General features: G+C 49.7%; 3 protein-coding genes across 5 annotated transcripts in view; all 3 read right to left on the reverse strand.

The window, feature by feature from the left end:
- sgk2a (serum/glucocorticoid regulated kinase 2a) overlaps positions 1-194 on the reverse strand; it is a 15,627-nt gene extending 15,433 nt beyond the window's left edge. For both annotated transcript variants that reach the window (XM_030346516.1, XM_030346422.1), the window contains exon 1: positions 37-194. The gene's annotated coding sequence lies outside the window, so the exon portion shown is untranslated. The remainder of the gene's footprint in view (positions 1-36) is intronic.
- A 2,733-nt stretch (positions 195-2,927) lies between these two features.
- On the reverse strand, positions 2,928-19,045 carry l3mbtl1 (L3MBTL histone methyl-lysine binding protein 1). Of its 2 annotated transcripts, none has more exons than XM_030355371.1 (22): positions 18,817-19,045; positions 17,236-17,565; positions 16,778-16,962; positions 16,338-16,467; positions 14,205-14,409; positions 13,069-13,207; positions 12,912-12,960; positions 12,358-12,446; positions 11,668-11,772; positions 11,008-11,143; positions 9,877-9,968; positions 8,994-9,145; positions 8,707-8,783; positions 8,049-8,134; positions 7,477-7,587; positions 6,893-7,034; positions 6,534-6,636; positions 5,913-6,101; positions 5,593-5,642; positions 4,909-5,066; positions 3,917-3,979; positions 2,928-3,185 (listed from the first exon to the last, which is right to left on the reverse strand). In XM_030355371.1, the coding sequence occupies exons 2-22, from the start codon at positions 17,528-17,530 to the stop codon at positions 3,051-3,053; spliced, it is 2,691 nt and encodes an 896-aa protein (XP_030211231.1). In that variant the 5' UTR covers positions 17,531-17,565; positions 18,817-19,045; the 3' UTR covers positions 2,928-3,050. The 2 variants fall into 2 exon arrangements, with proteins under 2 accessions (XP_030211231.1, XP_030211221.1); XM_030355361.1 differs by having other exon boundaries at positions 5,569-5,642.
- A 129-nt stretch (positions 19,046-19,174) lies between these two features.
- LOC115542898 (serine/arginine-rich splicing factor 6) lies at positions 19,175-23,342 on the reverse strand. Its single transcript, XM_030355391.1, has 6 exons — positions 23,137-23,342; positions 22,757-22,896; positions 21,254-21,363; positions 20,823-20,995; positions 20,643-20,699; positions 19,175-20,178 (listed from the first exon to the last, which is right to left on the reverse strand). Exons 1-6 carry the CDS (start codon positions 23,241-23,243, stop codon positions 19,800-19,802), a joined length of 966 nt encoding a protein of 321 aa, XP_030211251.1. The 5' UTR covers positions 23,244-23,342; the 3' UTR covers positions 19,175-19,799.
- Between the last annotated feature and the right edge of the window lie 795 nt (positions 23,343-24,137).

Genomic DNA, 24,137 nt, shown 5'->3' on the forward strand with positions numbered 1-24,137 from the left:
TGCCATAGGCAGGCTCGGATCAAAAAGTTCTCTCACCGGGTCCAAAGATCAGAGCGTTCTTCTTTTCGTGGCAGCTGTCCGGAGCCTCTCTCTCTCTACCTGCAGACCGCTGCTCTACGACGCCAGGAGCCACTGAGACGCGTCTCGGAGGAACTCCAGCTCAATCCCGATCGTGTTGGTGCACGGCGCGCATTTCGGGGCGGCCCCAAAGTAATTCATTAATATTACAGAATAGAAAAGGGGCAGGTCGACTGGCGCTTGAGCGCACAAACACACACATGCAGGAAGACAGGCACACACGCGCGTACACGCGCGCACACACACGCACACACACACACACACGCGAGAAAGGTCCTTTGGGAGGGCAAAGCTCTCTTTATATAATAAACTCTTCCACATTGTCTAATATGCGTGTGATTTTTTTTTTCAACTATTTCAATGGGGTTTGACATTTTTTCTTATATCTTCTGTGGAACAAAATGAGGTTAAAGAAAACTAGCGTGCAAGTCAGATGTTGCCGGTGATATAGGCCATAGGGGGCAGCCAGACCAAACCAGAGTTGGTTTATAGTCAATATCTGTTTCGCACGCACGTACACACACAGCCGAATAGACAAATGTACCCCCACACACAAACGCGTACACAGATTTGTACACAAACGTACGTACACACACACACACACACACACACACACACACACACACACACACACACACACACACACACACACACACACACACACACACACACACACACACACACACACACACACACACACCTTAGTAAGTCCAGTCCAGTTTAATGAAACATTTAATTAACATGGATTCAATGACAGTTGTGACCCGTTTATCTTGAAGCCCATCGTCCCACCAGAGACACACACCACAGGGATACTCCAGGGTCTGTGAGCCCTGTAAAAACGGTATGTACATCAAATGTAAACATCTTTCGGGACACACATTAAAGGAGGACATTTAAAAGTGAGTTCCACTCGCTGCACCTCTATAAAACCTTCAGAGCTCAGGGCGGTTGTGCTAAAATGTACACGTTTTAACTCCAATGGTCCGATTCATAGAACAGTAATCTACTCTCCGTCTTTCATTGAAGAATATTGTGCTTCAATATACGTTTTTGTTTTCTTTAAGTAAGGTTTTGATTAAAGAACACAATTGTTTTAATAACTTGCATACTAAGATTACATCTCCAAACATTTCACATTTTCAGATCGCAATAGTTCTGCACGCAACAAAGGAAAGTTGTCCAAACCTAAGGTACCGCACCGTCCATGACCACCACTTCATGGTTCCTCTCTATGTACACTATATTAGTTAACCTAATTAACTGGCAAACGAGAAACCAACACAAAGAAAAGCTGTTGAACCCCATTTAAGCAGTTTGTGACTACTTTAAGACCAGACGAAAAGAAGATGGCGTGAACCAGACACGTCCAGTCGGTAAATCAGCAGTCATAGTATTTCTTTTGTTTATTGCACAAAAGGTGTCAGGCCCTTAAGGCTCGACCCCCTCGCTTCCCTCTGTTTGGCCGGAGTCTCTCAGTGTGTCGCGACTCTCTAGTTTATTTTATTTCCCGTTTTTGTTCACCATGCGCTGGATTCGCGAAATCCCGATTGTGCGGGAATCCATCCCGCCGGTGCGGGTGTCGGATTGACTCGGCTGCCAGATCGACTCGGGGTTCGAGATGCGCAATAATGACGCACTTCCTGTAAACGCTGTCTTTTAAATGCGCGTGCGCGTTTCATTCATTCCCATGTTATTCCCAAGTATTAACGATCTCCTTTTGATTATTCTAATCTATGAATAATAATCTAATGTATAAATTATTGTTGCCTATACTTGGGTTATATATAAAAGAAGAAGCGGTTAACTCCATTCACTGAACGGGGCGATCCACTTTATTTCCAGCGCTCCCAACACAGAGTCTAAACAGCGATCCACACGCAGACACTTCCATTCTCCTCCTTCAGAATAAGAGTCCCTAACAGGAACTGGGTTACGTATGCATTCATCAGTGCTTTTAGACGTGTTTCCAATGGCTTTGTTTGTGCAAAAGAACGGGCTGCGCTCAATGAAATCAAAACCAAAACGAATTGAGCCTTCTGTTTATGTCCATGAATGAGCCCCTTTTATAAACAACCCTTCCGGGTTTTGTCCGCTGGCTTGTGTCGATACGTCAAGTGTCGATACGTCATCTGTAAGCGCAGGACCCCGAGTCCATCTGGCAGCCGAGTCAATCTGGTACCCACACCGGTCCTCAGGTGCTGTGCTTGCGTCTGAAACCACAGCGGTTCGGACCAATCGGTGCCCTTGCAGAAACCACGTGATCTGCGTGATACGTGACGGACAGATGGTTCATCCAATCACAAGCCATGTATCTTTTGCAAGCACCTGCCCTTTTCCTAACGGTTTCCAGGACGACTTTCCAGTTGATTCTGTGTCACAATCCACCAGGTTGCAGTTTCATACCCTGAAGTAAAAAACTCTGTATTATGGCAAATCAAGTGTATTGTAGAAAGCTCATCTCAGAAGAAGTCCCGCCCTGTTCCGAACATAGTCTCGTTAATCTCACATCGTCAGGGTCCTCTCGTCAACGTTAATTCCTTCGGGGATGAATGGGTTTCACCACTCTGTAGTTCTCCCTAATAAGTGTGTTCTCATTGGTCGGGGGGCGTCTGACCGCAGTCCACTGTGGCTCCGCCCCCCTCCCGAATCCACCTGTTGTACTCGCGTTCCTCCAGACGTTGGTGGGCGTGAGAGGCGGGGCCGTACGGTACTCGGCATCGCGGTCACGGTTCGCAGCTGACCCATCGCCATGGCGCCTAAGACCCCCGGGTCAGAACGCCACCCCCCCCCCCCCCCCCCCCTCCTCTGATGGGCATGGGAAACAAGACGGATGGAGGGAGGGGGGGGGGGGGGTGGAGGTGGAGGTGGAGGTGGAGGCGGTGGTTGTTGTCGTTGTTTTTTGTTTTCTCAGCAATGGGATGGGTTTGGCACATGATGATTGGCCGGTGAAGCCGGCGCGGGGGGCGGGGTCACTTGAGCCCCTCGTCGGTGCTCTTGAACATGAGGATGGCGTTGGAGATCTTGAGGGCGGGGCCGAGCTTGATGCTCATGATCTTCACGATGTCCGTCTGGGTCAGCAGGAGGAAGGCCTCGCCGTCAATCATCTGCGGGAGACATTGCCACTCGGGTTCAACCACACACACTCCAACACTCACTGGTTCCGTGGGCACTGCGGCAGGGTCGGCCTGGACCAGGACGTGGCGCGGGCGGGTCGACTTTGAACCAGACGGTTGCTAGTTCGAGTGTCGAGGCGTCCCCGAGCAAGACGCCTCTCCCTGACTGCTCCTGACAAGCTGGCTGTCGCCTTGCGTGACTGCGCAGTCGGTGAGTGAATGGCTGCAAGTCGCTTTGGATAAAAGCGTCCGCTAAACGCCCCTAATGAATCGTTAACGCAGCGCCAATTATTCTGAGAAAGAACCATTTATAAATGTTTGCATTTACTTATGTCTCCAATTTGACATGTTCTTAGAAATGATGTGATAACATATAAACTAAAACTGGTTTATGATCCTTATCCTTATATATGGGCGGCATGTGGCTCCGGAGGTAGGATATGGGTGGGCTGGTAACCGGAAGGTTGCTAGTTCGATCCCCGGCTCCGAGTGTCGAGGTTTCCCCGAGCAAGGCGCCTCAACCTGACTGCTCCTGACGGCCTGGCCGCTGCCTTGCGGTTCTGACGTCCGCCGTCGGTGTGTGAATGTGTGCATGCATGGGTGAACGTTAAACAATATAGTAAAGCACTTTGAGTCTCGGCTGGCCGTAATAGCGCAGCATAAATGCAGTCGATCCGGTGCATGTGTCTACTGATTAATTCACGCTGTGACCGTTCGCTCACCTCATCCTTGAAGAGGCGAGCCTGGTCCTCACAGCCGGTCAGATTGAGAACGAACCCAAAGACCTGGAATGGAGTTGCATCACTATTATTATTATTATTATCGCTTCTGTTATTCCTCCTCCATAACAACAGAGGGCGGAGGGCGACCTCCATGCAGGAGCAGAACAAGCCGTTCAACGCCGTGTTTTGACAACTTTAACGCCCATAGCGGCCTGGCCTCCATCAATCACCCCGCTGCCCCCTCCTGTATCCTCTGAGCTTCATTCAGACACCTAAAGTCATGAGGCACGCACCTGAAAACACCTGAAACCACCTGAGATAACAGTCGGGAATTAAGGGTCGGAAATCCCCCCCCCCCCCACCGGTTTTGCCCACAGAATGTCAACATTCATATCAGAAATAATTTTTGTTTTGCACTTACTTTCCATTCAATTACTCTTGCAGGAAGTGACTGCCTGATTACAATTGCAGTAAGCGACAGCCTGTTTACAATTCCCATTATCTGTGAGCATACTTATTTGAGTTTAACTACACTTACAATTGTACTCATTAACTGCCTGTTTACAATTCCCAAATCAGTGGTGTTCCGTAAGTTTCATATTCAACCCACAGTGAGTGAGTCAATAAAACTCTCTCAAGATCACTTGGTCTAGTTTTTGCTTATTATGTACATTCGGCATGAATGATAATGCGTCACTCCATTTGATAATCTCATTTAACTTCAATTGGAGTGGATTTAAAATATAAGTTTGATTAATCTATGATTAATCGCGAGTTAACTCACCAATACGCTATATTGCGCTATATGCGCTATAAAAAAAAGGATCAATTATTATTATTAATACCAGGCGATTAATCGCGATTAAAGCTGTTAATCGTTGCCCGGCCCTACTAAACACGCATCACGTCGGACATCATCCGAAAGTGGAGACACCATAAAGGGCCGCCCCTCTCCGTCGAAGCCTGGGACTAAAGTTAGAGCGGAGGCCCACCTCGTCGATGCTCCAGGCAGCCACCTGGCTGGCGTGGATGCCCTGGACCCCCGGCAGCAGCTTGCAGTGCTGCTCCCAGCAGAGGGACAGGGCGCGGTCTGACTGCACGGTCAGCGCCGACATGAACAGGGACGGGTACACCCCCTCAGAGGTCATGTCTGCGGGGGCGTGTTGGGGACAAACACACACATAATAATCATATGTGTTAGGTATGTTACTTCACCTCGCATCACGTTACGAATTTGTATTGATTTGGAATGGAAATTTATTTTGATTACAATTTTCAATATATATTGAATAATGCATGTATAGATTATATACTTTTAGAATATAATAATAATACACTCTATAATGCAGTTTTCCTTGTTGTGTTTATTAAGTGGAAGACATCTTCACGTGTGTGTGTGTGTGTGTGTGTGTGTGTGTGTGTGTGTGTGTGTGTGTGTGTGTGTGTGTGTGTGTGTGTTTCTGCATTACCGTGTGCCTGTTTGTGTGTGTTTCGGTATTACCATGTGTGTGTGTGTATTTGTGTTTCTGTATTACCACGTGTGTGTTTCTGCAAGTGTGTTTCTGTATTACAATGTGCATGTGGCAGTGTGTGTGTGTGTGTGTGTGTGTGTGTGTGTGTGTGTGTGTGTGTGCGTGCGTGCGTGCGTGTACCCTGTAGGTGCTGAATAGACTCACTCTGGTAGCTTCTCTGCTGGTTTTTCCTGTATTTTGGAGGACGACCAATCCTAACCACGGAAAAGTTAGGAAGATGGTATTAGTATTAGTTATTATTATTATTACAGAAAGAGATGCACTCATACAAGCAAATGCACGCACGCACGCACGCACGCACGCACGCACGCACGCACGCACGCACGCACGCACGCAGGCAGGCACGCACGCACGCACGCACGCACGCACGCACGCACGCACGCACGCACGCACGCACGCACGCACGCACGCACGCACGCACGCACGCACGCACGCACGCACACACACACACACACACACCATACCTGCCACGGTAGTGGGTTTTTTTGTTCCTTTGGCCAAAGAAAAGGTTTCTCTTGGACTCTGTGTCTGAAAGGTCCGCCTTAAGTCGTCCCTGGTTGCGTTCAGCCAATGGGCAGCCGGATAAGCAGTGATGGGCGGTGAAGCGGCCAGTCACGTGGCCGGAACCGTCGCATCCTGGGGTTGGACACTTCCTGTCTCGAAGAAAGAGGTTGGTAACTAGGATTCTTCAACGTGGACGCACTTAATAAAAAAAAAAGAAGGAAATATTGCTCAGATTCCCCCAAAAAACAACAGCATGCGTTCCAACAAACTGGGGACTTAAAACCTTCCACCGCATGTGGTGCCCCAGACAGACTAGGAATACAAAACGACAGTCGTCTGACGATAGGAAGGGGCATGTCAACAGCAGCTTTAGATGGACTTTGATTGACGGGCTTAATGTACGTTTTGCCTCTCTCTGTGTTCTGGACAATCTGCAGTCAATACAGTTACGTAAATCACAAGTTGTTGAATCCTATTTTCTGACATAAAAACATGATTCTGACTCATCATCAATAAAAACGGTGAATCAGTAATGTCCGGGATGGAGTTTGACGGGAGGGAGAGTCTGGAAGGCGTCTGACCGGTGGTGGAAGCTGTACTTGTTGGTTCTCGGGTGGCTGATTGGTTTACACGGCGCAGAGGCGGGAAAACTGGACTGGCCAATGGCAGGGATCTCCTTTGGACCTACACCCACACACACACACACGCAAGCACATGAACACACATGCACCCAGACATGAACGCACACACATACAAACAAAGTCCACATCGTTCTCGACATTCCCATACCATTACAAATCTAATCTGGGATCAATTATCTTATCATAATCACTTCGAAGGAGGTCCTCTGAGTGTGTGTGTGTGTGTGTGTGTGTGTGTGTGTGTGTGTGTGTGTGTGTGTGTGTGTGTGTGTGTGTGTGTGTGTGTGTGGCTCTCTAACCGTGGGAGCTCTGTGTTTTGGGGTCGCTGGGCGGTACTTTGAGGGGGTGGGCTGTGGCCTCACACCAGCCCACCGGGTGGATGTCCGGGTGGTCCGAGTCCATCCACTCGTCATACACGTGGCTCCAGCCGTCGTAGTGCACCTGGGTGGCACACACACACACACACACACACACACACACACACACACACACACACACACACACACACACACACACACACACACACACACACACACACACACACAGAAATTAATGCAATCTTTGTGTTGATTGCAGACCTAATAGCTTATAAATCAAATAGACAATACAAAAGAAACAACTAGTTCATACATGCAGCCTACAGTCTGTGGGCTGAACAACGTTTCTTTGTGACGGTAGGAAGTTTTTCATTTCTATCTAATTCATATCCTTATAATGAATAGCTGAAGGGTCAATTTGTATCAGTAAAGAATAATCCACATGAACCAGGGGGGGTACCTTGATGCGGTTAGGGTATAATCCCTATGAACCAGGGGGGGTACCTAATGAACAAGGGGGGGTACCTTATGAACCAGGGGGGTACCCTATGGACCAGGGGGGTTACCTTGATGCGGTGCGTGTCCACCTCCTCCACCGTGGCCACTCTGATCAGCCCCGGGCTCCTCTTGTCCACCGCCTCCAGCTTCATCTGAACCTGGAAGTCATGAGCCCCCCGCTGGACACACAGACACACACACACACGCACACGCACGCACGCACGCCGCACACACACACAGGTAGACACAGACACACACACGCACGCACGCCGCACACACACACACAGACATACATACATGCACGCACGCACGCACACACACACGCCGCACACACACACATGCATGCACGCACACAGGCCGCACACACAGACACACACACATGCATGCACACAGACACACACACACACACAAACATACATGCAGACAGACAAACATGCAGGGACGCACAGACAGAAACGCACGCACACAGACACACACACGCACATGCAGACATACACAACACACGGACACACACACACAGTTTTTTCTCAAAAATACACACAGTAGCATTAACTTTGTTTCTTAAAGTGTTGATATATATTATACGTATTATTATCAATAGTGTCCGTTGAAGGGTGTAATAAATGTCACGGTTCTGTACCACGCTGAAGGCTTCAGCGACGACCGCTGTGGAACCGGTCTCGTCCAGATACCGCGACCAGGAGAAGCGGTCGGGCTCGGGGTAATCTGGGGGAGCACAGCGAGGACATGAAACACATAGCACACATAGCACACATTCAACACATTAAACACATTAAACACAACACATAACACATTAAACACATTCAACAAATTAAACACATCACATAACACACATTTAACACATTCAACACATTAAACACATCACATAACACACATTAAACACATTAAACACATTCAACACATTACAGTAAACACATCACATAACAAACATTACAGTAAGTATATCACATTAAACACATCACATAACACACATTAAATACATTAAACACATCACATAACACACATTCAACACATTAAACACATCACATAACACACATTAAACACATTCAACACATTACAGTAAACACATCACATAACAAACATTAAATACATTAAAGACATCACATAACACACATTAAATAAATTAAACACATCACATAACACACATTAAATACTTCAAACACATTACAGTAAACATATCACATTAAACACATGACATTAAACATGTTACAGTAAACATATCACATTAAACACATGACATTAAACACGTGTTTTGGTGGGCGGGGTCAGTGAGTTACCTTGGGGTGGAGTGAGGGGGAGGTTCCTCTCCTGGCACCAGCCAATCGGATGGATGTACGGGCTGCTGGCATCACACCTGTTACAGGTTACAGATGATGAGGTGTTAAAAGACAGAGGGGGGGGGGGGGGGGGGCTGTGTAGCAAGACCCGGTGGTTTCACAAAATGTGCTGGAATTTCGAGTAACAATATCGATGAAAAATGTGTATAAATCTATAATATAACACGTATAAACAGGACAATACATATATCCAGACGTTATGACCTACTGGTTGGCCAGAGCCTCACCAGTAGTCGTAGGTATCGTCCCAGTTGTCGAAGTGAACCAGGAAGCGCTCGTCCACCACGTCGGTTACGGTTGCTACGCAGATGAGGGAGGGGTTCATGCGGTCGACGGCCTCCAGCTTCATGCCCACCTCGAACCCGCCCGGCATGTCGATCTGAGCAGACAGACAGGTCAGCGCCTCCACAGACAGACAGGTCAGCACCTCAACTGTCTGTCTGTCTGACCACAGACAGAGAGGCCTGCATCTCAACTGTCTGTCTGTCTGACCACAGACAGACAGCTCATCGACCGCACTGCATGTCGATCAGACCATAGACAGGTCATCACCCCCACTGCATGTCTGTCTGACCACAGACAGACAGGTCATCACCTCCACTGCATGTCTGTCTGACCACAGACAGACAGGTCATCACCTCCACTGCATGGCTGTCTGACCTCAGACAGACAGGTCATCACCTCCACTGCATGGCTGTCTGACCTCAGACAGACAGGTCATCACCTCCAGTGCATGGCTGTCTGACCTCAGACAGACAGGTCATCACTTCTACTACACTGGCCTTATACCAAGAAACAGTAATTACAGAAAGTAAGAACTGCATTAAATAAATCTCATGTTGTAATACGTTTAAGAAAAAAATGAATTTACATTTAGTGTTCCTACAGGATTTGATAACTGTATTCATTTAGTTTTTGAACATATTCTTCCTCTTTTACATAAACGCACGCACATGAACACACACACGCCCACAAGCACACACCCACATGCATGCACACACATACACACACACACACACACATACACACACACACACACACAAATGAATAATTTATAGTGAGTATTCCTACAGGATTTGATAACTGTATTCATTTGGTTTTTGAACATACTCTTCCTGGAGTTGCAAACAGCTCCTTCGGCGCCACTTGTGCTTTAGTCATCTTCAGGTAGTTGTTCCACGTGAACTCCTCCTCTTTACAGCCTGAAGAAAAGCAAACACACACACACGCACACACACGCAAACACACACGCACATTCTTTAAAGGTCCCTCGACATGTGCCAGCAGGTGTGAGTGTGATTAGCCGTTAAAAGCCTCTACAAGCCGAAAATCTGGCTCTTATTACATCACAGGTGGGCGTGTCCGACTAGATGAATGCTGGACAGATGAGCAACGTTTGCTACAGTCTACTGGGAAGGCTGGTAGACTGATCGGTCCAGCCGTTACGGCTTGTAACGGCTCATCAAACTCCCACCTGGTGGCATGTCATGGGACCTTTAATCACAAGATACTCACACTAAAAGCTGTGTTTATTCATGCAACGCTGGGATGGCGTCATACTAGGGAACATCCAACCGTATCGACAGAGGCAGGTGGCGCCCGTGTCCAATCGGAGACGAGCTGTTTTAATTCACCATGGTTACCGTGAACACTGGGTAACCGTGGTAAAGAGCGTCTCTGAGCATTTGGAAAAGCGCTATATAGATTTGATGCACTATTATTATGGTGCTATCGGCTAGGCTAGAGGCCAATCCCTATTGGGAGCGGCCTTTCGCCATGGACCAATCACCTTCCACGATGAGCAGCTCAGGGCGGCAGTAGCATAGGAGGTAGAGCGGGTTGACCTGTGACCGTAAGGTCGCTAGCTCGACCCCCGGCTCCTCCTAGCGGAGTGCAGAGATGATCAAGACCCCCGACCCTGACCGCTCCCGACGAGCTGGCTGTCGCCCTGCGTGGCTGACTCTGCCGTCGGGGTGTGAATGTGTGTATGGACCGTTGTAAATCACTTTGGACAGAAGCGTCCGCTAGGGTCGCCCCCTGGTGGTTCACCGGGGAGAGCGCGCACCTTTAAGGCCCGGTCCTGACCGCAGAGACACGGGGTCGACTCCTGCCCGTGATCCTTTGCTACATGTCCTCCCCTCTCTCTCCCATACCTCCCTCTCTATCTCACTCTACCATAAAAAGGATAAAGCCCTAACAAAGGAGACGGCCTGCTGCTGATGCCCGGGTGCGGGTGCTCACCTTTGGGCGTGTACAACTTGTGCCCGGTGCTCTCGCACCAGCCCGCCTGGTGCACGTCCGGTGAGTTGGCGTTGACCCAGAAGTCGTGGCAGTCGGAGTAGCCGTCGAAGTGGAGCCGCAGCCGGTAGCCACAGACCTGGGGGGGGGGGGGGGGGTACAGTTACACCAAGAGGTCCGCAGAGGGGCTGTTTTGATTGGTTGTAAGTTTATTGTGTACTCGCTAAGCTGAGCTATGGATGGACACTAAGCTTTTGTCGAAAAGCACACCGAAAAAAACTAAAACCAATCAAATTCAGAGAGAAAACATCTCATTGAACATAATAATCTAATCTGATTTAATCTCCACACACTGGATTCAAGATCCTGATTCTCCTCTTCGAAAATCAGCGGAAAAACCTCAGCTTCAAAATAAAAGCGCCCATTGAGTCTGTGCGAGTGGGCCAGGGCGGGGCAGTGATGCTGTCTGTCTGTCTGTCTGCCTGTCTGTCTGCCTGCCTGCCTGTCTGTCTGTCTGTCTGTCTGTCTGTCTGTCTGTCTGTTTGCCTGCCTGCCTGCCTGCCTGCCTGCCTGCCTACCTGTCTGTCTGTCTGTCTGTCTGCCTGCCTACCTGTCTGTCTGTCTGTCTGCCTGCCTGCCTGTCTGTCTGTCTGTGGTCCTCACCTCGGCCACCGTCAGGACGAAGTACATGGAGGGGTGCTGAGGGTCGATGCCCTCCAGCTTCATCCCCTGTTTGAAGCTGCTCTTCACCGTCGGGACGCGCTGGGCCTGGTCACACACACACACGCACACACACACACACACACACACACACACGCATGCAGACACACACACACACACACACACACACACGCATGCACGTACGCACACACGCACTCGCAAACACATGCATGCACGTACACTCACGTACGCACACACACACACACACACACACACACACACGAAGAAGTAGACCAGACATTACGATGAGAATCAACATTCAACAAGCAACAGATAAGAGAACATTGATGATTTAAAGAATATATTTGTATAATACATAATATATATCATTATGTCCTGTTCTCGATGTGACCGCTTCAAGTGGTTCCAAAGAGTCTCCCACTGGTTTAGTTTACCTCAGTTAACCCTCATCAGGGAGGGTAAAGAAACAGGAAACAAGAAGGGTCACCCTGCACGCACGCACGCGCACGCACACGCACACGCACACACACACACGCACACTCACACTCACATAATAACACGCACACTAGTACAGACGCACGCGCACATACAGACACACACACGCACACGCACGCACGTGCACGCACACGCACACGCACACACGCACACACACACACACACACACACACAGACCTCCTGGAAGAGCAGGTCGGGCGCTGCGATGGCGCTGCAGTCCTCCAGGTACTGGCTCCAGGTCCACTGCTCCGTCTTATTGTCCCCCGCTGGAGGGAGACGGTACAGGGGAGGGCCGTTAGCCGCTAGCCGTTAGCCGTTAGCCGTTAGCCGTGAGCTTTGAGCTGTGAGAGGGGGGGTCGCCCCCAGTACCCCGTTAAGGAGGGGGGACACCCCCGTTACCCATCCCCATTGAGGGAGGAAGGGAGGAGGGAGGGAGGAGGGAGGAGGGAGGAGGAGGGAGGGAGGGAGGAGGGAGGAGGGAGGGAGTGAGGGAGGGAGGAGGGAGGAGGGAGGGAGGAGGGAGGGAGGAGGGAGGGAGGGAGGAGGGAGGAGGGAGGGAGGGAGGGAGGAGGGAGGGAGGGAGGAGGGAGGGAGGAGGGAGGGAGTGAGGGAGGGAGGAGGGAGGAGGGAGGGAGGAGGGAGGAGGGAGGGAGTGAGGGAGGGAGGAGGGAGGGAGGAGGGAGGAGGGAGGAGGGAGGAGGGAGGAGGGAGGAGGGGGGAGGGAGGTTCACCTCCTCTGATGTGCCGGCTGTCCGTCTTGCAGTCGTCTGCTTTCTCCTCCTGGGGGGGAGAGAGGACACAGAGCGGGGGTCAGCGGGGGTCAGCGGGGGTCAGCGCGTTCCCCCCGCAGCGCGGGCGTCACGGCGACAGACTCAGGACCGCGCTCACCCCCGCCTCCACGTCCGAGTCGTCCTCCGAGGGGCTGAGGTACTCCTTCCTCTTCCTCTTCCTCATGGGCTTCAGGTGGTCCGGGTTGAGGGAGGGGGCGCGGCCGCCCGCCGGGATCTTCTCCACGCCGATGATCCGCCTGGGGGGGGGGGGGGGCATCGGTGTGTTATTGAACAGGGAGGGGGGGGGGGGGGGGATGGAGGAGAAACCAGGAGTGGACCTGGGAGAGGAAGAGTGTGGAGGACGGGTTCCTCACTGCCCGACCGGACAGGGGGGGGTAGGAGGGGGGGGGGGGGGGTAGGAGGGGGGGGGGGGGGGGGGTAGGAGGGTGGGGGGGGTAGTAGGAGGGTAGGGGGGGGGCAGGAGGGTAGGCTGGCGGACTGAGGCCCCGTTTTCCTTGGCTGCGTTTCAGGAATATCTCCGTTATGACGGACTCAACTAGCTGCAAAAACGCTGTAGTACGTGTTCAAGGCCACTCGGTGGCGCTGTAGTACGTGTTCAAGGCCACTCGGTGGCGCTGGTTCTCCACAAAATAAAAGAAGAAGACATCGGCGGAGAACGGCATCACAAACACACAGTTGAGGAGAAGTCGTTTATAAACCTTTTAGTTAGAGAATAAAATACTTTTTAAAGTCAGTTAGTAATTCCATTGACCAAGGGGTTGTACTTAAAGCTACAAAAAGAATACAAATCAAACAAAAAATATTAGAAAGAAGAACTCTAAAGGGTGCCCAGCTGGTGGGAGGGGCGATGACGTCATCATCTGCGCATCAGACGTCCACACGAATCCAAACATGAATATTCATAGGGATGATTTGATCTTTTCCCACCCTGGGACTCGGTTTCAAAAAAAGTGTGTTTTCGGCCAAGACGACTGCGTTTACACACAGTAATGGTTTCCGTGTGGGCGGGGCCTCAGTCTCCATCGGTGCGGCGTGAGAGGAGGAGGCGGACCTGGATCGGAGCCGGGCCTCGAAGGCCTCGCTGCCACGCTCAGGACGTAGTAAATACTGTTCTCTAAGAAGGAGCAGCGTGTGGCTGCTCCATGGGTTATGTATGCTATGTTATGTCAGTTATGTTGTGTTGTGGTGTGTTGTGGTGTGGTGTTGTGTTGTGTGTCGTGTCGTGTTCAGTACTTCTCTGTGATTGGCTCCCTGCGCAGCTCCTCTGGGTAGGTCCGCTGCGCTCTCGGTTCCTGGTTCTGCTGCCGCGGTCCCGCCTGAACCCCCACCTCCACCGGGACCCCCGCCTCGACCGGGACCCCCGCCTCGACCGGGACCCCCGCCTCGACCGCCTCCACTGGGGGGCCGCAACCCGGGACGGCGGGGGCTGCCGACGCGTCTGGAGCGGGACCATGGAGACCGTAGAGCTTTGACCAATCACAACCGACCAGTTCAACGGACCAGTTCAACGGACCAGTTCAACCGACCACTTCAACGGACCAGTTCAACCGACCAGTTCAACGGACCAGTTCAACCGACCAGTTCAACGGACCAGTTCAACCGACCAGTTCAACCGACCAGTTCAACGGACCAGGTCAACTGACCAGTTCAACGGACCAGTTTAACGGACCAGGTCAACTGACCAGTTCAACTGACCAGTTCAATTGACCAATCCAAGGGACCAGTTCAACAGTAAAACCCAACGGACCAATTCAACTGACCAATCACAACTGACCAATTCAACTGACCAGTTAAATTTACCAATTCAACAGGAAAACCCAACGGACCAATTCAACAGACCAGTTCAACGGACCAGTTCAACGGACCAGTTCTATCCATCTATAAATCTATCCTCCAACCCCCAAAAAAAAAAAAAAGACTAACATTTTCAGATGTTAATGACATTAATAACTGCAGTATCTGCTGTTTTGTTGGGATTCTCTAATATTCGGACAATAAACACGTAAAGCGTAACTGCATTAGTGAACGAGTTGCTTTACAGCAACTCTGTAAAGACTATATTTTCATGTTGTGCGTCTTAGAATAACAGCTCGACAATTTTTGTAACGCTATGTGCACCGAAATACTTTATTTGACGCAAATGCAGCAAATCCGTGTGTGGACTACATTCATGTTGTGCAGCTCGGTATAACTGACACTCATATTAGAAACGCAACGTGCACACGGACTAAATCTGACGCACATGCACCACAAGGGGAACACACCAAGTGGCTAGCCAGCAGTCTTGGCAGCATGCCGGTTGAAGTCCCGTTGCTGCCTTGTATCAGGGCGCCTAGGCAGGTCCACCCCTTACCATCTACTCCTGTGATGCGCACCATATAACTACATTATTTCGCTTTTTTAGCACTTCCCGGAAGTAAAAAACTAAATAAATCTTCTCTCCATGAGCATAAATTATAAAATAATACCAAAAAAGTATCCGCGAGTTTAAACACGCATGAAGAAGTACTTTATGATTGTAGAATTAGTCCGATGTGGGGCTAAAACACTGTCCAGGTTAACACAGACGTTTAGCGTTGGACCTCCACTCTAATGACCTCTCCGTGACCTTGGGTAAAGTCTGAACAGGGATCTCATTGGTGCTCGTGTTGGATGACAAATGCTCTGACTCACTATCGGACTTGAGGAAGTGGTAACACTGGACCAAAATTGGCCCATTCATCTGACTTTATCTGATCTGGTGGAGCCGGGCCCGGAGGAATGGGAGGTTCCTCTAAGTACTAAGGCTGTGTCTGAGCCGTGTGTGAACGCCAACACAAACCAGTCCGTTTACCACCTACCTATTTCACCGTACACCACAATGATTATACACACATATATAAATATTAGAGCTGTCAAGCGATTAAAATATTTAATCGTGATTAATCGCATTAATGTCATAGTTAACTCACAATTAATCGCGTTTAATCACAATTCTTTTTTCTATGCTAAATATCCCTTGATTTCTTGTCCCATTAATTTTTCTCATTTTAATGCTCTTATCAACATGGAGAAGTACATCGGCTTGCCTTGTGCAAATGTTTTTTTATTGGTAACCACATTAGCATATACTGATCAAAACAGGACGATAAAAAAAATGCCTACAGTGCAATTGAACAATGAACCAACAAAGATACTGCCTTGAACATAGCAGTCAGGCTACTGCTTCTTTGTTTTGAGCCAAAGAAAAAAAACAAAACAGACAATAACAAAAACTAAATAAATTCACTCGAAGATTTTAAAATACTAAGTAGCCCAGTGTGAACTGGTGGTAATCCCAGTGAAACCATTACTCCCACAGCAGGCTAGGTGAACTGGGGCCCCTACCTGTCGTGGTCACTGCTGCTCCCTCTGCAGCGGCAGACTTCCCAGAAGCCCCGGCGGCTGGCTGGGGGGAGCTGCTGGCGATCGCCGGGGTGATCAGCGCGCTCAGCGTTCCCACATCGCCAACACAGAACTACACGCACGCACACACACACACACACACACACACACACACACACACACACACACACACACACACACACACACACAGACACACACACACACACACACACACACACACACACACACACACACACACACACACAAGGCCACCGATTCAGCATCAATGTGTTAATAAGATTCACATTCATAATTCTGTAAAACGGAATTCAATTCAAAATTTTCCCATTGCAGTCGTCCGTTTGATTAATAAATAATTCTATATTATTCTGTAAACATGCATGACAACATTACATTCACAGTGCGAGGACGGAAAAGCTTACTTTGAGGTTAGTGGTGGGCAGAAGAGTCATTCCCTCCTTCCACTCCAGTACGTGGACGATGCTGCAGGCCCCGCCCACCTGGGCTGTGGGTGTGGTCGCCTCTATAACCCCGCCCACTTTCCCGGGCTCTGCCACTACTGTGGCTGACGTCAGCTCCAGCTTTTGGTGACCGGGTAGGACTACGGCTTGGTGGGGAAAAGAACAATCGGGTGAAGTCCTTTAGATACACACAGCAAGAAACAAACGATTTATTCATCTTGAAGAAGGAGCTAAATGAGAAGAAGCCAGCCTGTACATTATGGTCCCGTACCCAAATCCCAGGTGACCCAATAGGCTCTCGCCCCTCCGGTTGAGTACCCTAAAGTTCCCCAAACATCCTGAGGAGGAACCACAGAGTGGGAGCCCCAACCCGGGCCGCCTGCCACCAACACATAAGGGCCAGGCCCCCCCCACCTCACCTGGAAGGAGCAGAGCCGTGGTGGTCGTCTGGGTCAACGGAGAAGGAGCTGGAGGAGGTGGTGGGGGAGGAAGAAGGGGGCCCTTGGACGTCCCCTCTTTGCTGCACACGAGGATGGTGTCGGTGGGGGGCGAGGAGGAGGAAGAGGAGGAGGAGGAGGAGGTGGTGGAGGAGGAAGAGGAGGAGGAGGTGTTCGAGGAGGAGGTGGTGGTGGAGGAAGAGGAGGAGGAAGAGGAGACTGGTGGCGTACGGTCCGGCTCTTTGGTTGGAACGTCCATGTCGACTTTGGCACTCATCGCTGCGTCCCTTCCGTTCCCCTCCCTCCGGAGTGCTGGAGTCGGGGGGGGGGGAAAGGGGTACACAATACCCCGCGAGTAAACAATCAGCAGCCCGACCAACGGATGTGTGCACGCTCTTGAGGAACAGCCAGCCGGCACTATCACAAAGCGTACAATCAACGGCTGTTTGTTTTGATTAGCCGTTGGAATAGCACTGCTTAATCCGTGACTGTGTCATTTCACTGTTGTAATCACAAAGGCCTACTACGACGGATGTGGAGGTCACAGTTTGAGATGGAGAGGTTGAATGAATTGAAGACGTGTGCGCGTGTTAACGTTGTCAGGGTCACAATACGAAGTGAAAAGAAAAACCATCATTGCATCAATCACAGGTGTCACAACACGAATATTGGGTTCATGCACCAGGCCATGTTAGTAGACTTAGCTTCCCTAGTTTAGGCCAGGGCTACTGCCCGCAGGAGAGCGATAATTAGCCGTGACACCTGTGATTGTCCTCCGATGACGCCTCTGTAGAAAGGGTTAAACTGGTTAAAATGGCCCAAATGAAAAATGCATTCGCTTTTTCTCCGTTCCCCTCACAAAATGGGAGGAACGGACACCAACACAACTAAGTGTATAGGAGAAGAACAGAAAGAATAGCTCTTTATTTTTGGATGGGTGGATGCAAAGCAATTATTGATGCCCATTAATTGATTTGAAAAAGATTTCCATACACATTAAAAAAAACATGCCCTATCAAAACGCAGTCTATGACCCCGAGTGACTTTTCAAACGGCTCATACTCTTGCACTTAATAAAACAATGACAGCCATCTCCCCAAAAACACGCTAATAGCCAACGTTGAAATGGCGGGGAATCAAAGCGCCCCTGAAGGAGCATACAGGACGCATCTCAACCCCACAGCAGAAAACCCGTTTACTCAATATTAACCCTTCAACCAACATCCCGGTTGGCTACAGAATGAATGAGAATTATTTTACTGGCGAAACACCGCAAAAACCAAGGGTCATTAATGTACTTATCATTTTCTGCGGCGGGCCATGTACTTACTGTTGGAAAATAGGTCAATTAAACCCGTTTCCTTGAACATTGTTAACCCCAAATAGCTTTATGGTGGAGTCTTTTCCCTTCTCACATATGCATGCGTTGCATACGTAACCCGCGGGATAAACACTCGGACATCGTGCAATACAACGCAATCTGGAAGACGCCAGCTTCACCCGGGCTTTGCGGATACATGCACAACATAAATAAATTGATCTTTGCTAATAAATTTGGCTTACCAGCTCAATCTCCTGCGGCTCCGGGTTTCCAAAAGCGCATGCGTGAGCCTGATGTACAGTCACTGCTCATACAATGTCACATTTAGACTTCAGCCGACTGAAACCGCTTACATGCATGGAGATAGATAGGGTGGGCTAATACAATTCAGCATCGATCGCTTTGCCGTCGTTTCAAAGACTGGCGGAGGTCTTCTCCGAGGAACGGTCTACTCACTGAATCATCTGATCGCGGTGGCCTCCCTGTCCACAAATGTCGCCATTTAGTTCTTGAAATTAATGAACCCTCACTGATAAAGCACTTGTAAAATTACACGTTAATAGACCTAACCCGTTCATGTATGGAATAAACACACGTTTATATTAAGACTCGTTTTTTATTGATACAATACTAAACATTTTTCAAATGAAACAAAAATCAGGCCAATCTGATACTCCCACAAATGTATCTGCAAATAACCAAACCAATTAGGATGTCTCCGATTCCGAATAAATGTGTCCCTTCTACTGCAAGATTCTTCGATGCAGTTGTCCTTTAATACCCTGAAAACTAAAAATATTGGGAAAATGAAAATGTGCCTACCACTGCTTAACTTGCAAAGAAAAATAAACAGAGTTGCATTTATCCACTGCCCGTCACACAAGCACCATGCATGATAAGAAACAAAGAAACCGCTATCAAAACAACCAGCCACCTCAGAATCGGTTATCCATCGAAATTTGAGCCCAAAAAAAATCGAATATGTTGAAGGAACGCAGTGATGAACGCAATGCTTAACTCATGCCTGACAAACTTGTAATTTGAAGAATCACAACGCCATGGCAACTGCTTCGGATGCGTGGGGTAAACCCAGGAAAATAAGGAACGCCCGGATACATCTATGGGATGTAATGTGATGTGCGTGTGTGTGAACAAAGTCTGCATGTTTTGCAGTGTGTGTGCGTTCGTGTTCTGCCGTGTGCGCGCGTGTTTACACATTTCCTTTTTAATCCTGAGAGCCGGAGCGGGAACGGGAGCGGGAGCGGGAAGCCGAGCGGCCGTCCCGGGATCCGGAGCGCCGAGTGGAGTCCCGCGGTGGCGTGGAGCACGGCGCGGGACGGGCCCCGCCCCGCGCCGGCGATGGCGAGCGACTGCGGGAGGCGTGCCCGGGCCGAACCTTGGAGCGGCTCCTGGACCTGGACCGGGAACGGGAACGGGAGCGGGAGAGGGACCGGGACCGGCGACGGGACCGGGACCGGGAACGGGAACGGGAACGGCGGCTGGAGCGGGCCTTGGACCTGGACCTGGACCTGGACCTGGAGCAAGACTTCCTGCCGGAGCGCGGCGGAGAACGGCGGCTTCTCCTCTTGCTACGGGAACGGGATCTGTTGGCGTGATGACGCAGGTGCACACGAACAACATCAGGATCAACAATTTACGTTTATTTTTTAAGAATGTACGTTTTGGGTCCTTCCTAAGTCTATACTGGATGCGCCATCTTTGGGAAATATTCATCATATATTTCAGATGATTTCAGAAAAAGAAATATATAGTTCACAAGCTACCCCTAAGGCATGCAACAACGACTTTGGATCACTGGCGATTTAAACTTTGGCTTTGAGGAACGTCAACATCTCCGAGAAGCCCATTCCTCCACTGCTACCTCAGCCATGGTCTGATGAACACATGATGACCTACCACCTAACAATCCCAGCACCATGTGTTCATCCATTCATGTGCTCACTGCCGTCGTCAGCGTCTCCGACGGTGAGGGACGCGTGAGGAACCCAAAGTGGAGCAACGTGAAAGCGTCAAAGACGGAGACGCTGTATTCCTGTTCCGGTCTCACCTGGAGCGGGATCGGCTCCGGGAGCTCCGACTGCGGGAACCACGGCGACTGCAGGACCTGGAAGCGGGCGGGAAAAAAAAAAAATCAGAGTTCATTCAAAACATCGCCCCAAAGCGACCCAGAAGCCGTCGAGCCGATGTTGTGATAACAAGGGGGGGGGGCGTGGGGGCGGGGCATCACCTGGAGCGGCTGGCGGACACCAAGCGGATCTTGCGTCCGTTGACGTCCTTCCCGTCCAGCTTGTCCATGGCCCGCCGCATGTCGGAGCGGCTGTTGAACTCGACCACGCCCTCGTGGTCACGCTCCTTGTGGGCGTCGGCAAAGGTCACCTCCCCCACCTCACGCATCAAGTCCTGGGGGGGGGGGGGGGGGCGACGACGAGATCCTCACGTTAGACCTCAATAGAGAGGGCTGCGGGCGTCGGGTCGGGAACGTCAGGTAGGGAACGTCGGGTCGGGAGCGTCGGGTCGGGAACGTCGAGTTTGGAAACGTCGAGTTGGGAACGTCGGGTTGGGAACGTCGGTTAGGGAACGCGTACCCTGCCCCTGGTACCCTCCTCCTGGTACCCTCAGCCCCGCACCCTGACCCTGGTCCTTGTCTGGGGGTCCTACCTTGAGGTCCTGCCAGCTGCAGCGGGTGGACAGGTTCTGTACGATGAGGCGGTGCTCCGTCCGGACGGGGGGGCCGTACTTATCTCTTCCGACGTGACTGTATCCACCGCCTTTAGAACCAGAAAATATACATGGGGCCGGGGCCAGAGTTAGGGAGGAAACTAAACGGTGGACTGTAGTCTGCCTTGAAGAGGTCAGGATCCCCCCCCTCCCCCCTCCCCACACAAGTCCAGACAAACCTCGGGATTCGAGCTAACAACCCCAATGCCTCTCTTTATTTGTTCCGTGTTTTTTAGTTTGCACTTTTCAGCGCTTCGCTGACTTTTCTGCCAAAAACAAAAACTACCCGATCCGTTCCAACAACAAAGTCGGCATCCACCAAAATCAAAACAGGTTTTCTTCCCTGCGTTATAACAACGTGATGTTCTTTGAACAAATACCTTTGAATCCTGAAGAAATTTATTAAAAATACCAAAAATAATGCATTATTGTGATAGGTTGCCATCACGGGCCACATTAGCTCCGTCTGAGGAAACAAACACACACCGATCATGTTCTCCCTAACCACGTGACCACAGGCCTGTCTGCGGTATTCCTGCCCTGAGGAGTTTGGCTAGATCCGCTCCACTTTATTGTCAACATAGAAACCAATGGGAGTCCTCACCATCACCCCTGGTCTATTGGCAAAAGGCTGTTGTCGTCATGGCTTCCGGTTAGGTCAGCCAAGGGTCAGGGGTCAGGGCAAAGGTCACACACACATTGTAAAGGTGAAAGCCGAGGCCTCACGGGGATAGCGTCATCTGCCCACCCAGTGGACACTCAGCCACAGGTGGACTCTTTCAAATTGAAACATTAAGGACTTTGTTAATGTTTAATGTGAAAATATAAATGATATAGTACACATGAAAAGTTTCAATCATCTGGTAAGGAAATTTACTTTGTACAGTACAGCGTACATGCAAATAAAAAAACAAAATCATCCTTCAAACACAAGTAGACATGTGAGTTAGTTAACTTGCTTGGAAATAAAAATTTATTTTAATGAAATCTTTTGTATGATTTGTGTTTTGTAAAGATTGGTGCAACTAAAGTCAACAAATAAACATACAGCACCTTGATTTAGACGCCTCACTAAAAAGCGACTCCTTGAGTCGAAAAGCGCTCCGTTTTACCAGGAGGGATAAATTAGCCAATACAAGAACAGTTCACACTTCATTCTGTCATGAAGACACTTGAAGGCCAGGGCAGCCTGCCAGGTATTTATGAACCGGTAAAAGCCTTCCACACCAAGACTTTGAGTTTTGCAGGGCATGATTCACGCAAACATGATGCGCGGACATTAAGAAGCTAAAGTAGGTAGAAACCATAATGCCCTGCACAAATAGTTCAACGTGACCCTAATGAGGTTGAACAACAAAGCGTAACACGTCTGTGTGCGGTCCACATGTCCACCTCCTCCACCCAACAAGGGGACCTGGGAGAGGTCCAACAGACAGCACTTACTGCGCCCACCGCCGTCCAGGTCCCTCCTGGATCCCCGGGCGTACTCCACCACCACCCGCTCTCCGCACAGGTCTCGGCCGTTCAGCTCGTACACCGCGTCGTCCGCATCGCGGTTGTCGTCAAACTCCACGAAACCAAATCTGGGATCAGAACAGAAACAGTGTGGCTCAGCTCCGTGGGGAGCGTGGGTTTGAGTTGTAGGGCACAACAGAGGCAGGTTAGACCGACACACCCGGACGGCTCTAGTCTAAAAGTTATCACTTCAAGGAGCGAATTAATGTTTTAATGCGGCGATAAGCGGAAGAGACATTTCTTTATAGGAAATTAGTACTGGCAGATTCCCAGGTGTAGCCGCAGCTAACGTCAGATTACAAACTCACCCGTTCTTTAAATCTATTTCCATGAGCTTTCCATATCCACCGAAAAAGCGCTGGACGTCCTTTTCTCGGACGCGGGGGCCCAGACGTCCGATGTAAACCCGCGGCATGCTGACGTTTTCCCCGCAGAGCCGTCAAACGCACCAACTTCTGAGCTAACAGTTTAGCTGCACGGCGTCAAGGAGTTGATCCTTTTGTATCGCGATAACTTCCGAACTAATAGTTGAGCTGCATGGCGGCAGGGAGTTGATCCTATAGTATCGCGATATCAGTTTTCAAAATAAAAGCTTCCCATGCATTAGGAATGGTTCACACAGACCGGAGGTTGAGGAATAACACCAAAAGAAAAAAACATAGTCCAAGGCTAAAACCTGGTTACCCCTCACCGTTATCAAGTATATAACTTAACCACCATAACATTGTTATATTGAAAGGTCTGTTTATTACCACCATTCAACTTTCAGTGATAAACCTAACCAGGGGTGTCAAACATACGGCCCGCGACTTGTAGAGCATACATTTCAGAGTAGGAAAAAAGTAGGTCTCTAGCCCATTCCTGAGGAGTTATGAATTTTTAAAGAAATAACCAAAATGCTCACTACAGCCGCTAGGGTAGCCAAAATATATATGGAAGCAATTCCACACTTGCCAAGCAGAGGGCACTGATATAGAGATCAGGAAATAAACAGCACATTTCAGCAACGCGGTAAGTCCATAGAGAAACGATTTGTTCACCCAGACCCAAGGTTAAGGAATTAGCCAACCATAGTCTATTCCCTAAAACCTGGCTACCCCTCGCAGTTATCAAATATAGAAATAATTAACCAATAGAATAGCACACTTATATTGAAATGATTGTACTATTACCACCACTGAACTTTCAGTGATAAGCCTAACCATCACATCAGAAAACTGCTCGGGAATCTGAATAATTAGCGGGTAGGGCAATTGATACTTTGGCAATTCTTTTTTGTAAGAGGTTGCAATCTATGTGCCTGGCTAAG

The sequence above is a fragment of the Gadus morhua genome, chromosome 1 (genome assembly GCF_902167405.1).
Source record: "Gadus morhua chromosome 1, gadMor3.0, whole genome shotgun sequence".
Taxonomy (NCBI): domain Eukaryota; kingdom Metazoa; phylum Chordata; class Actinopteri; order Gadiformes; family Gadidae; genus Gadus; species Gadus morhua.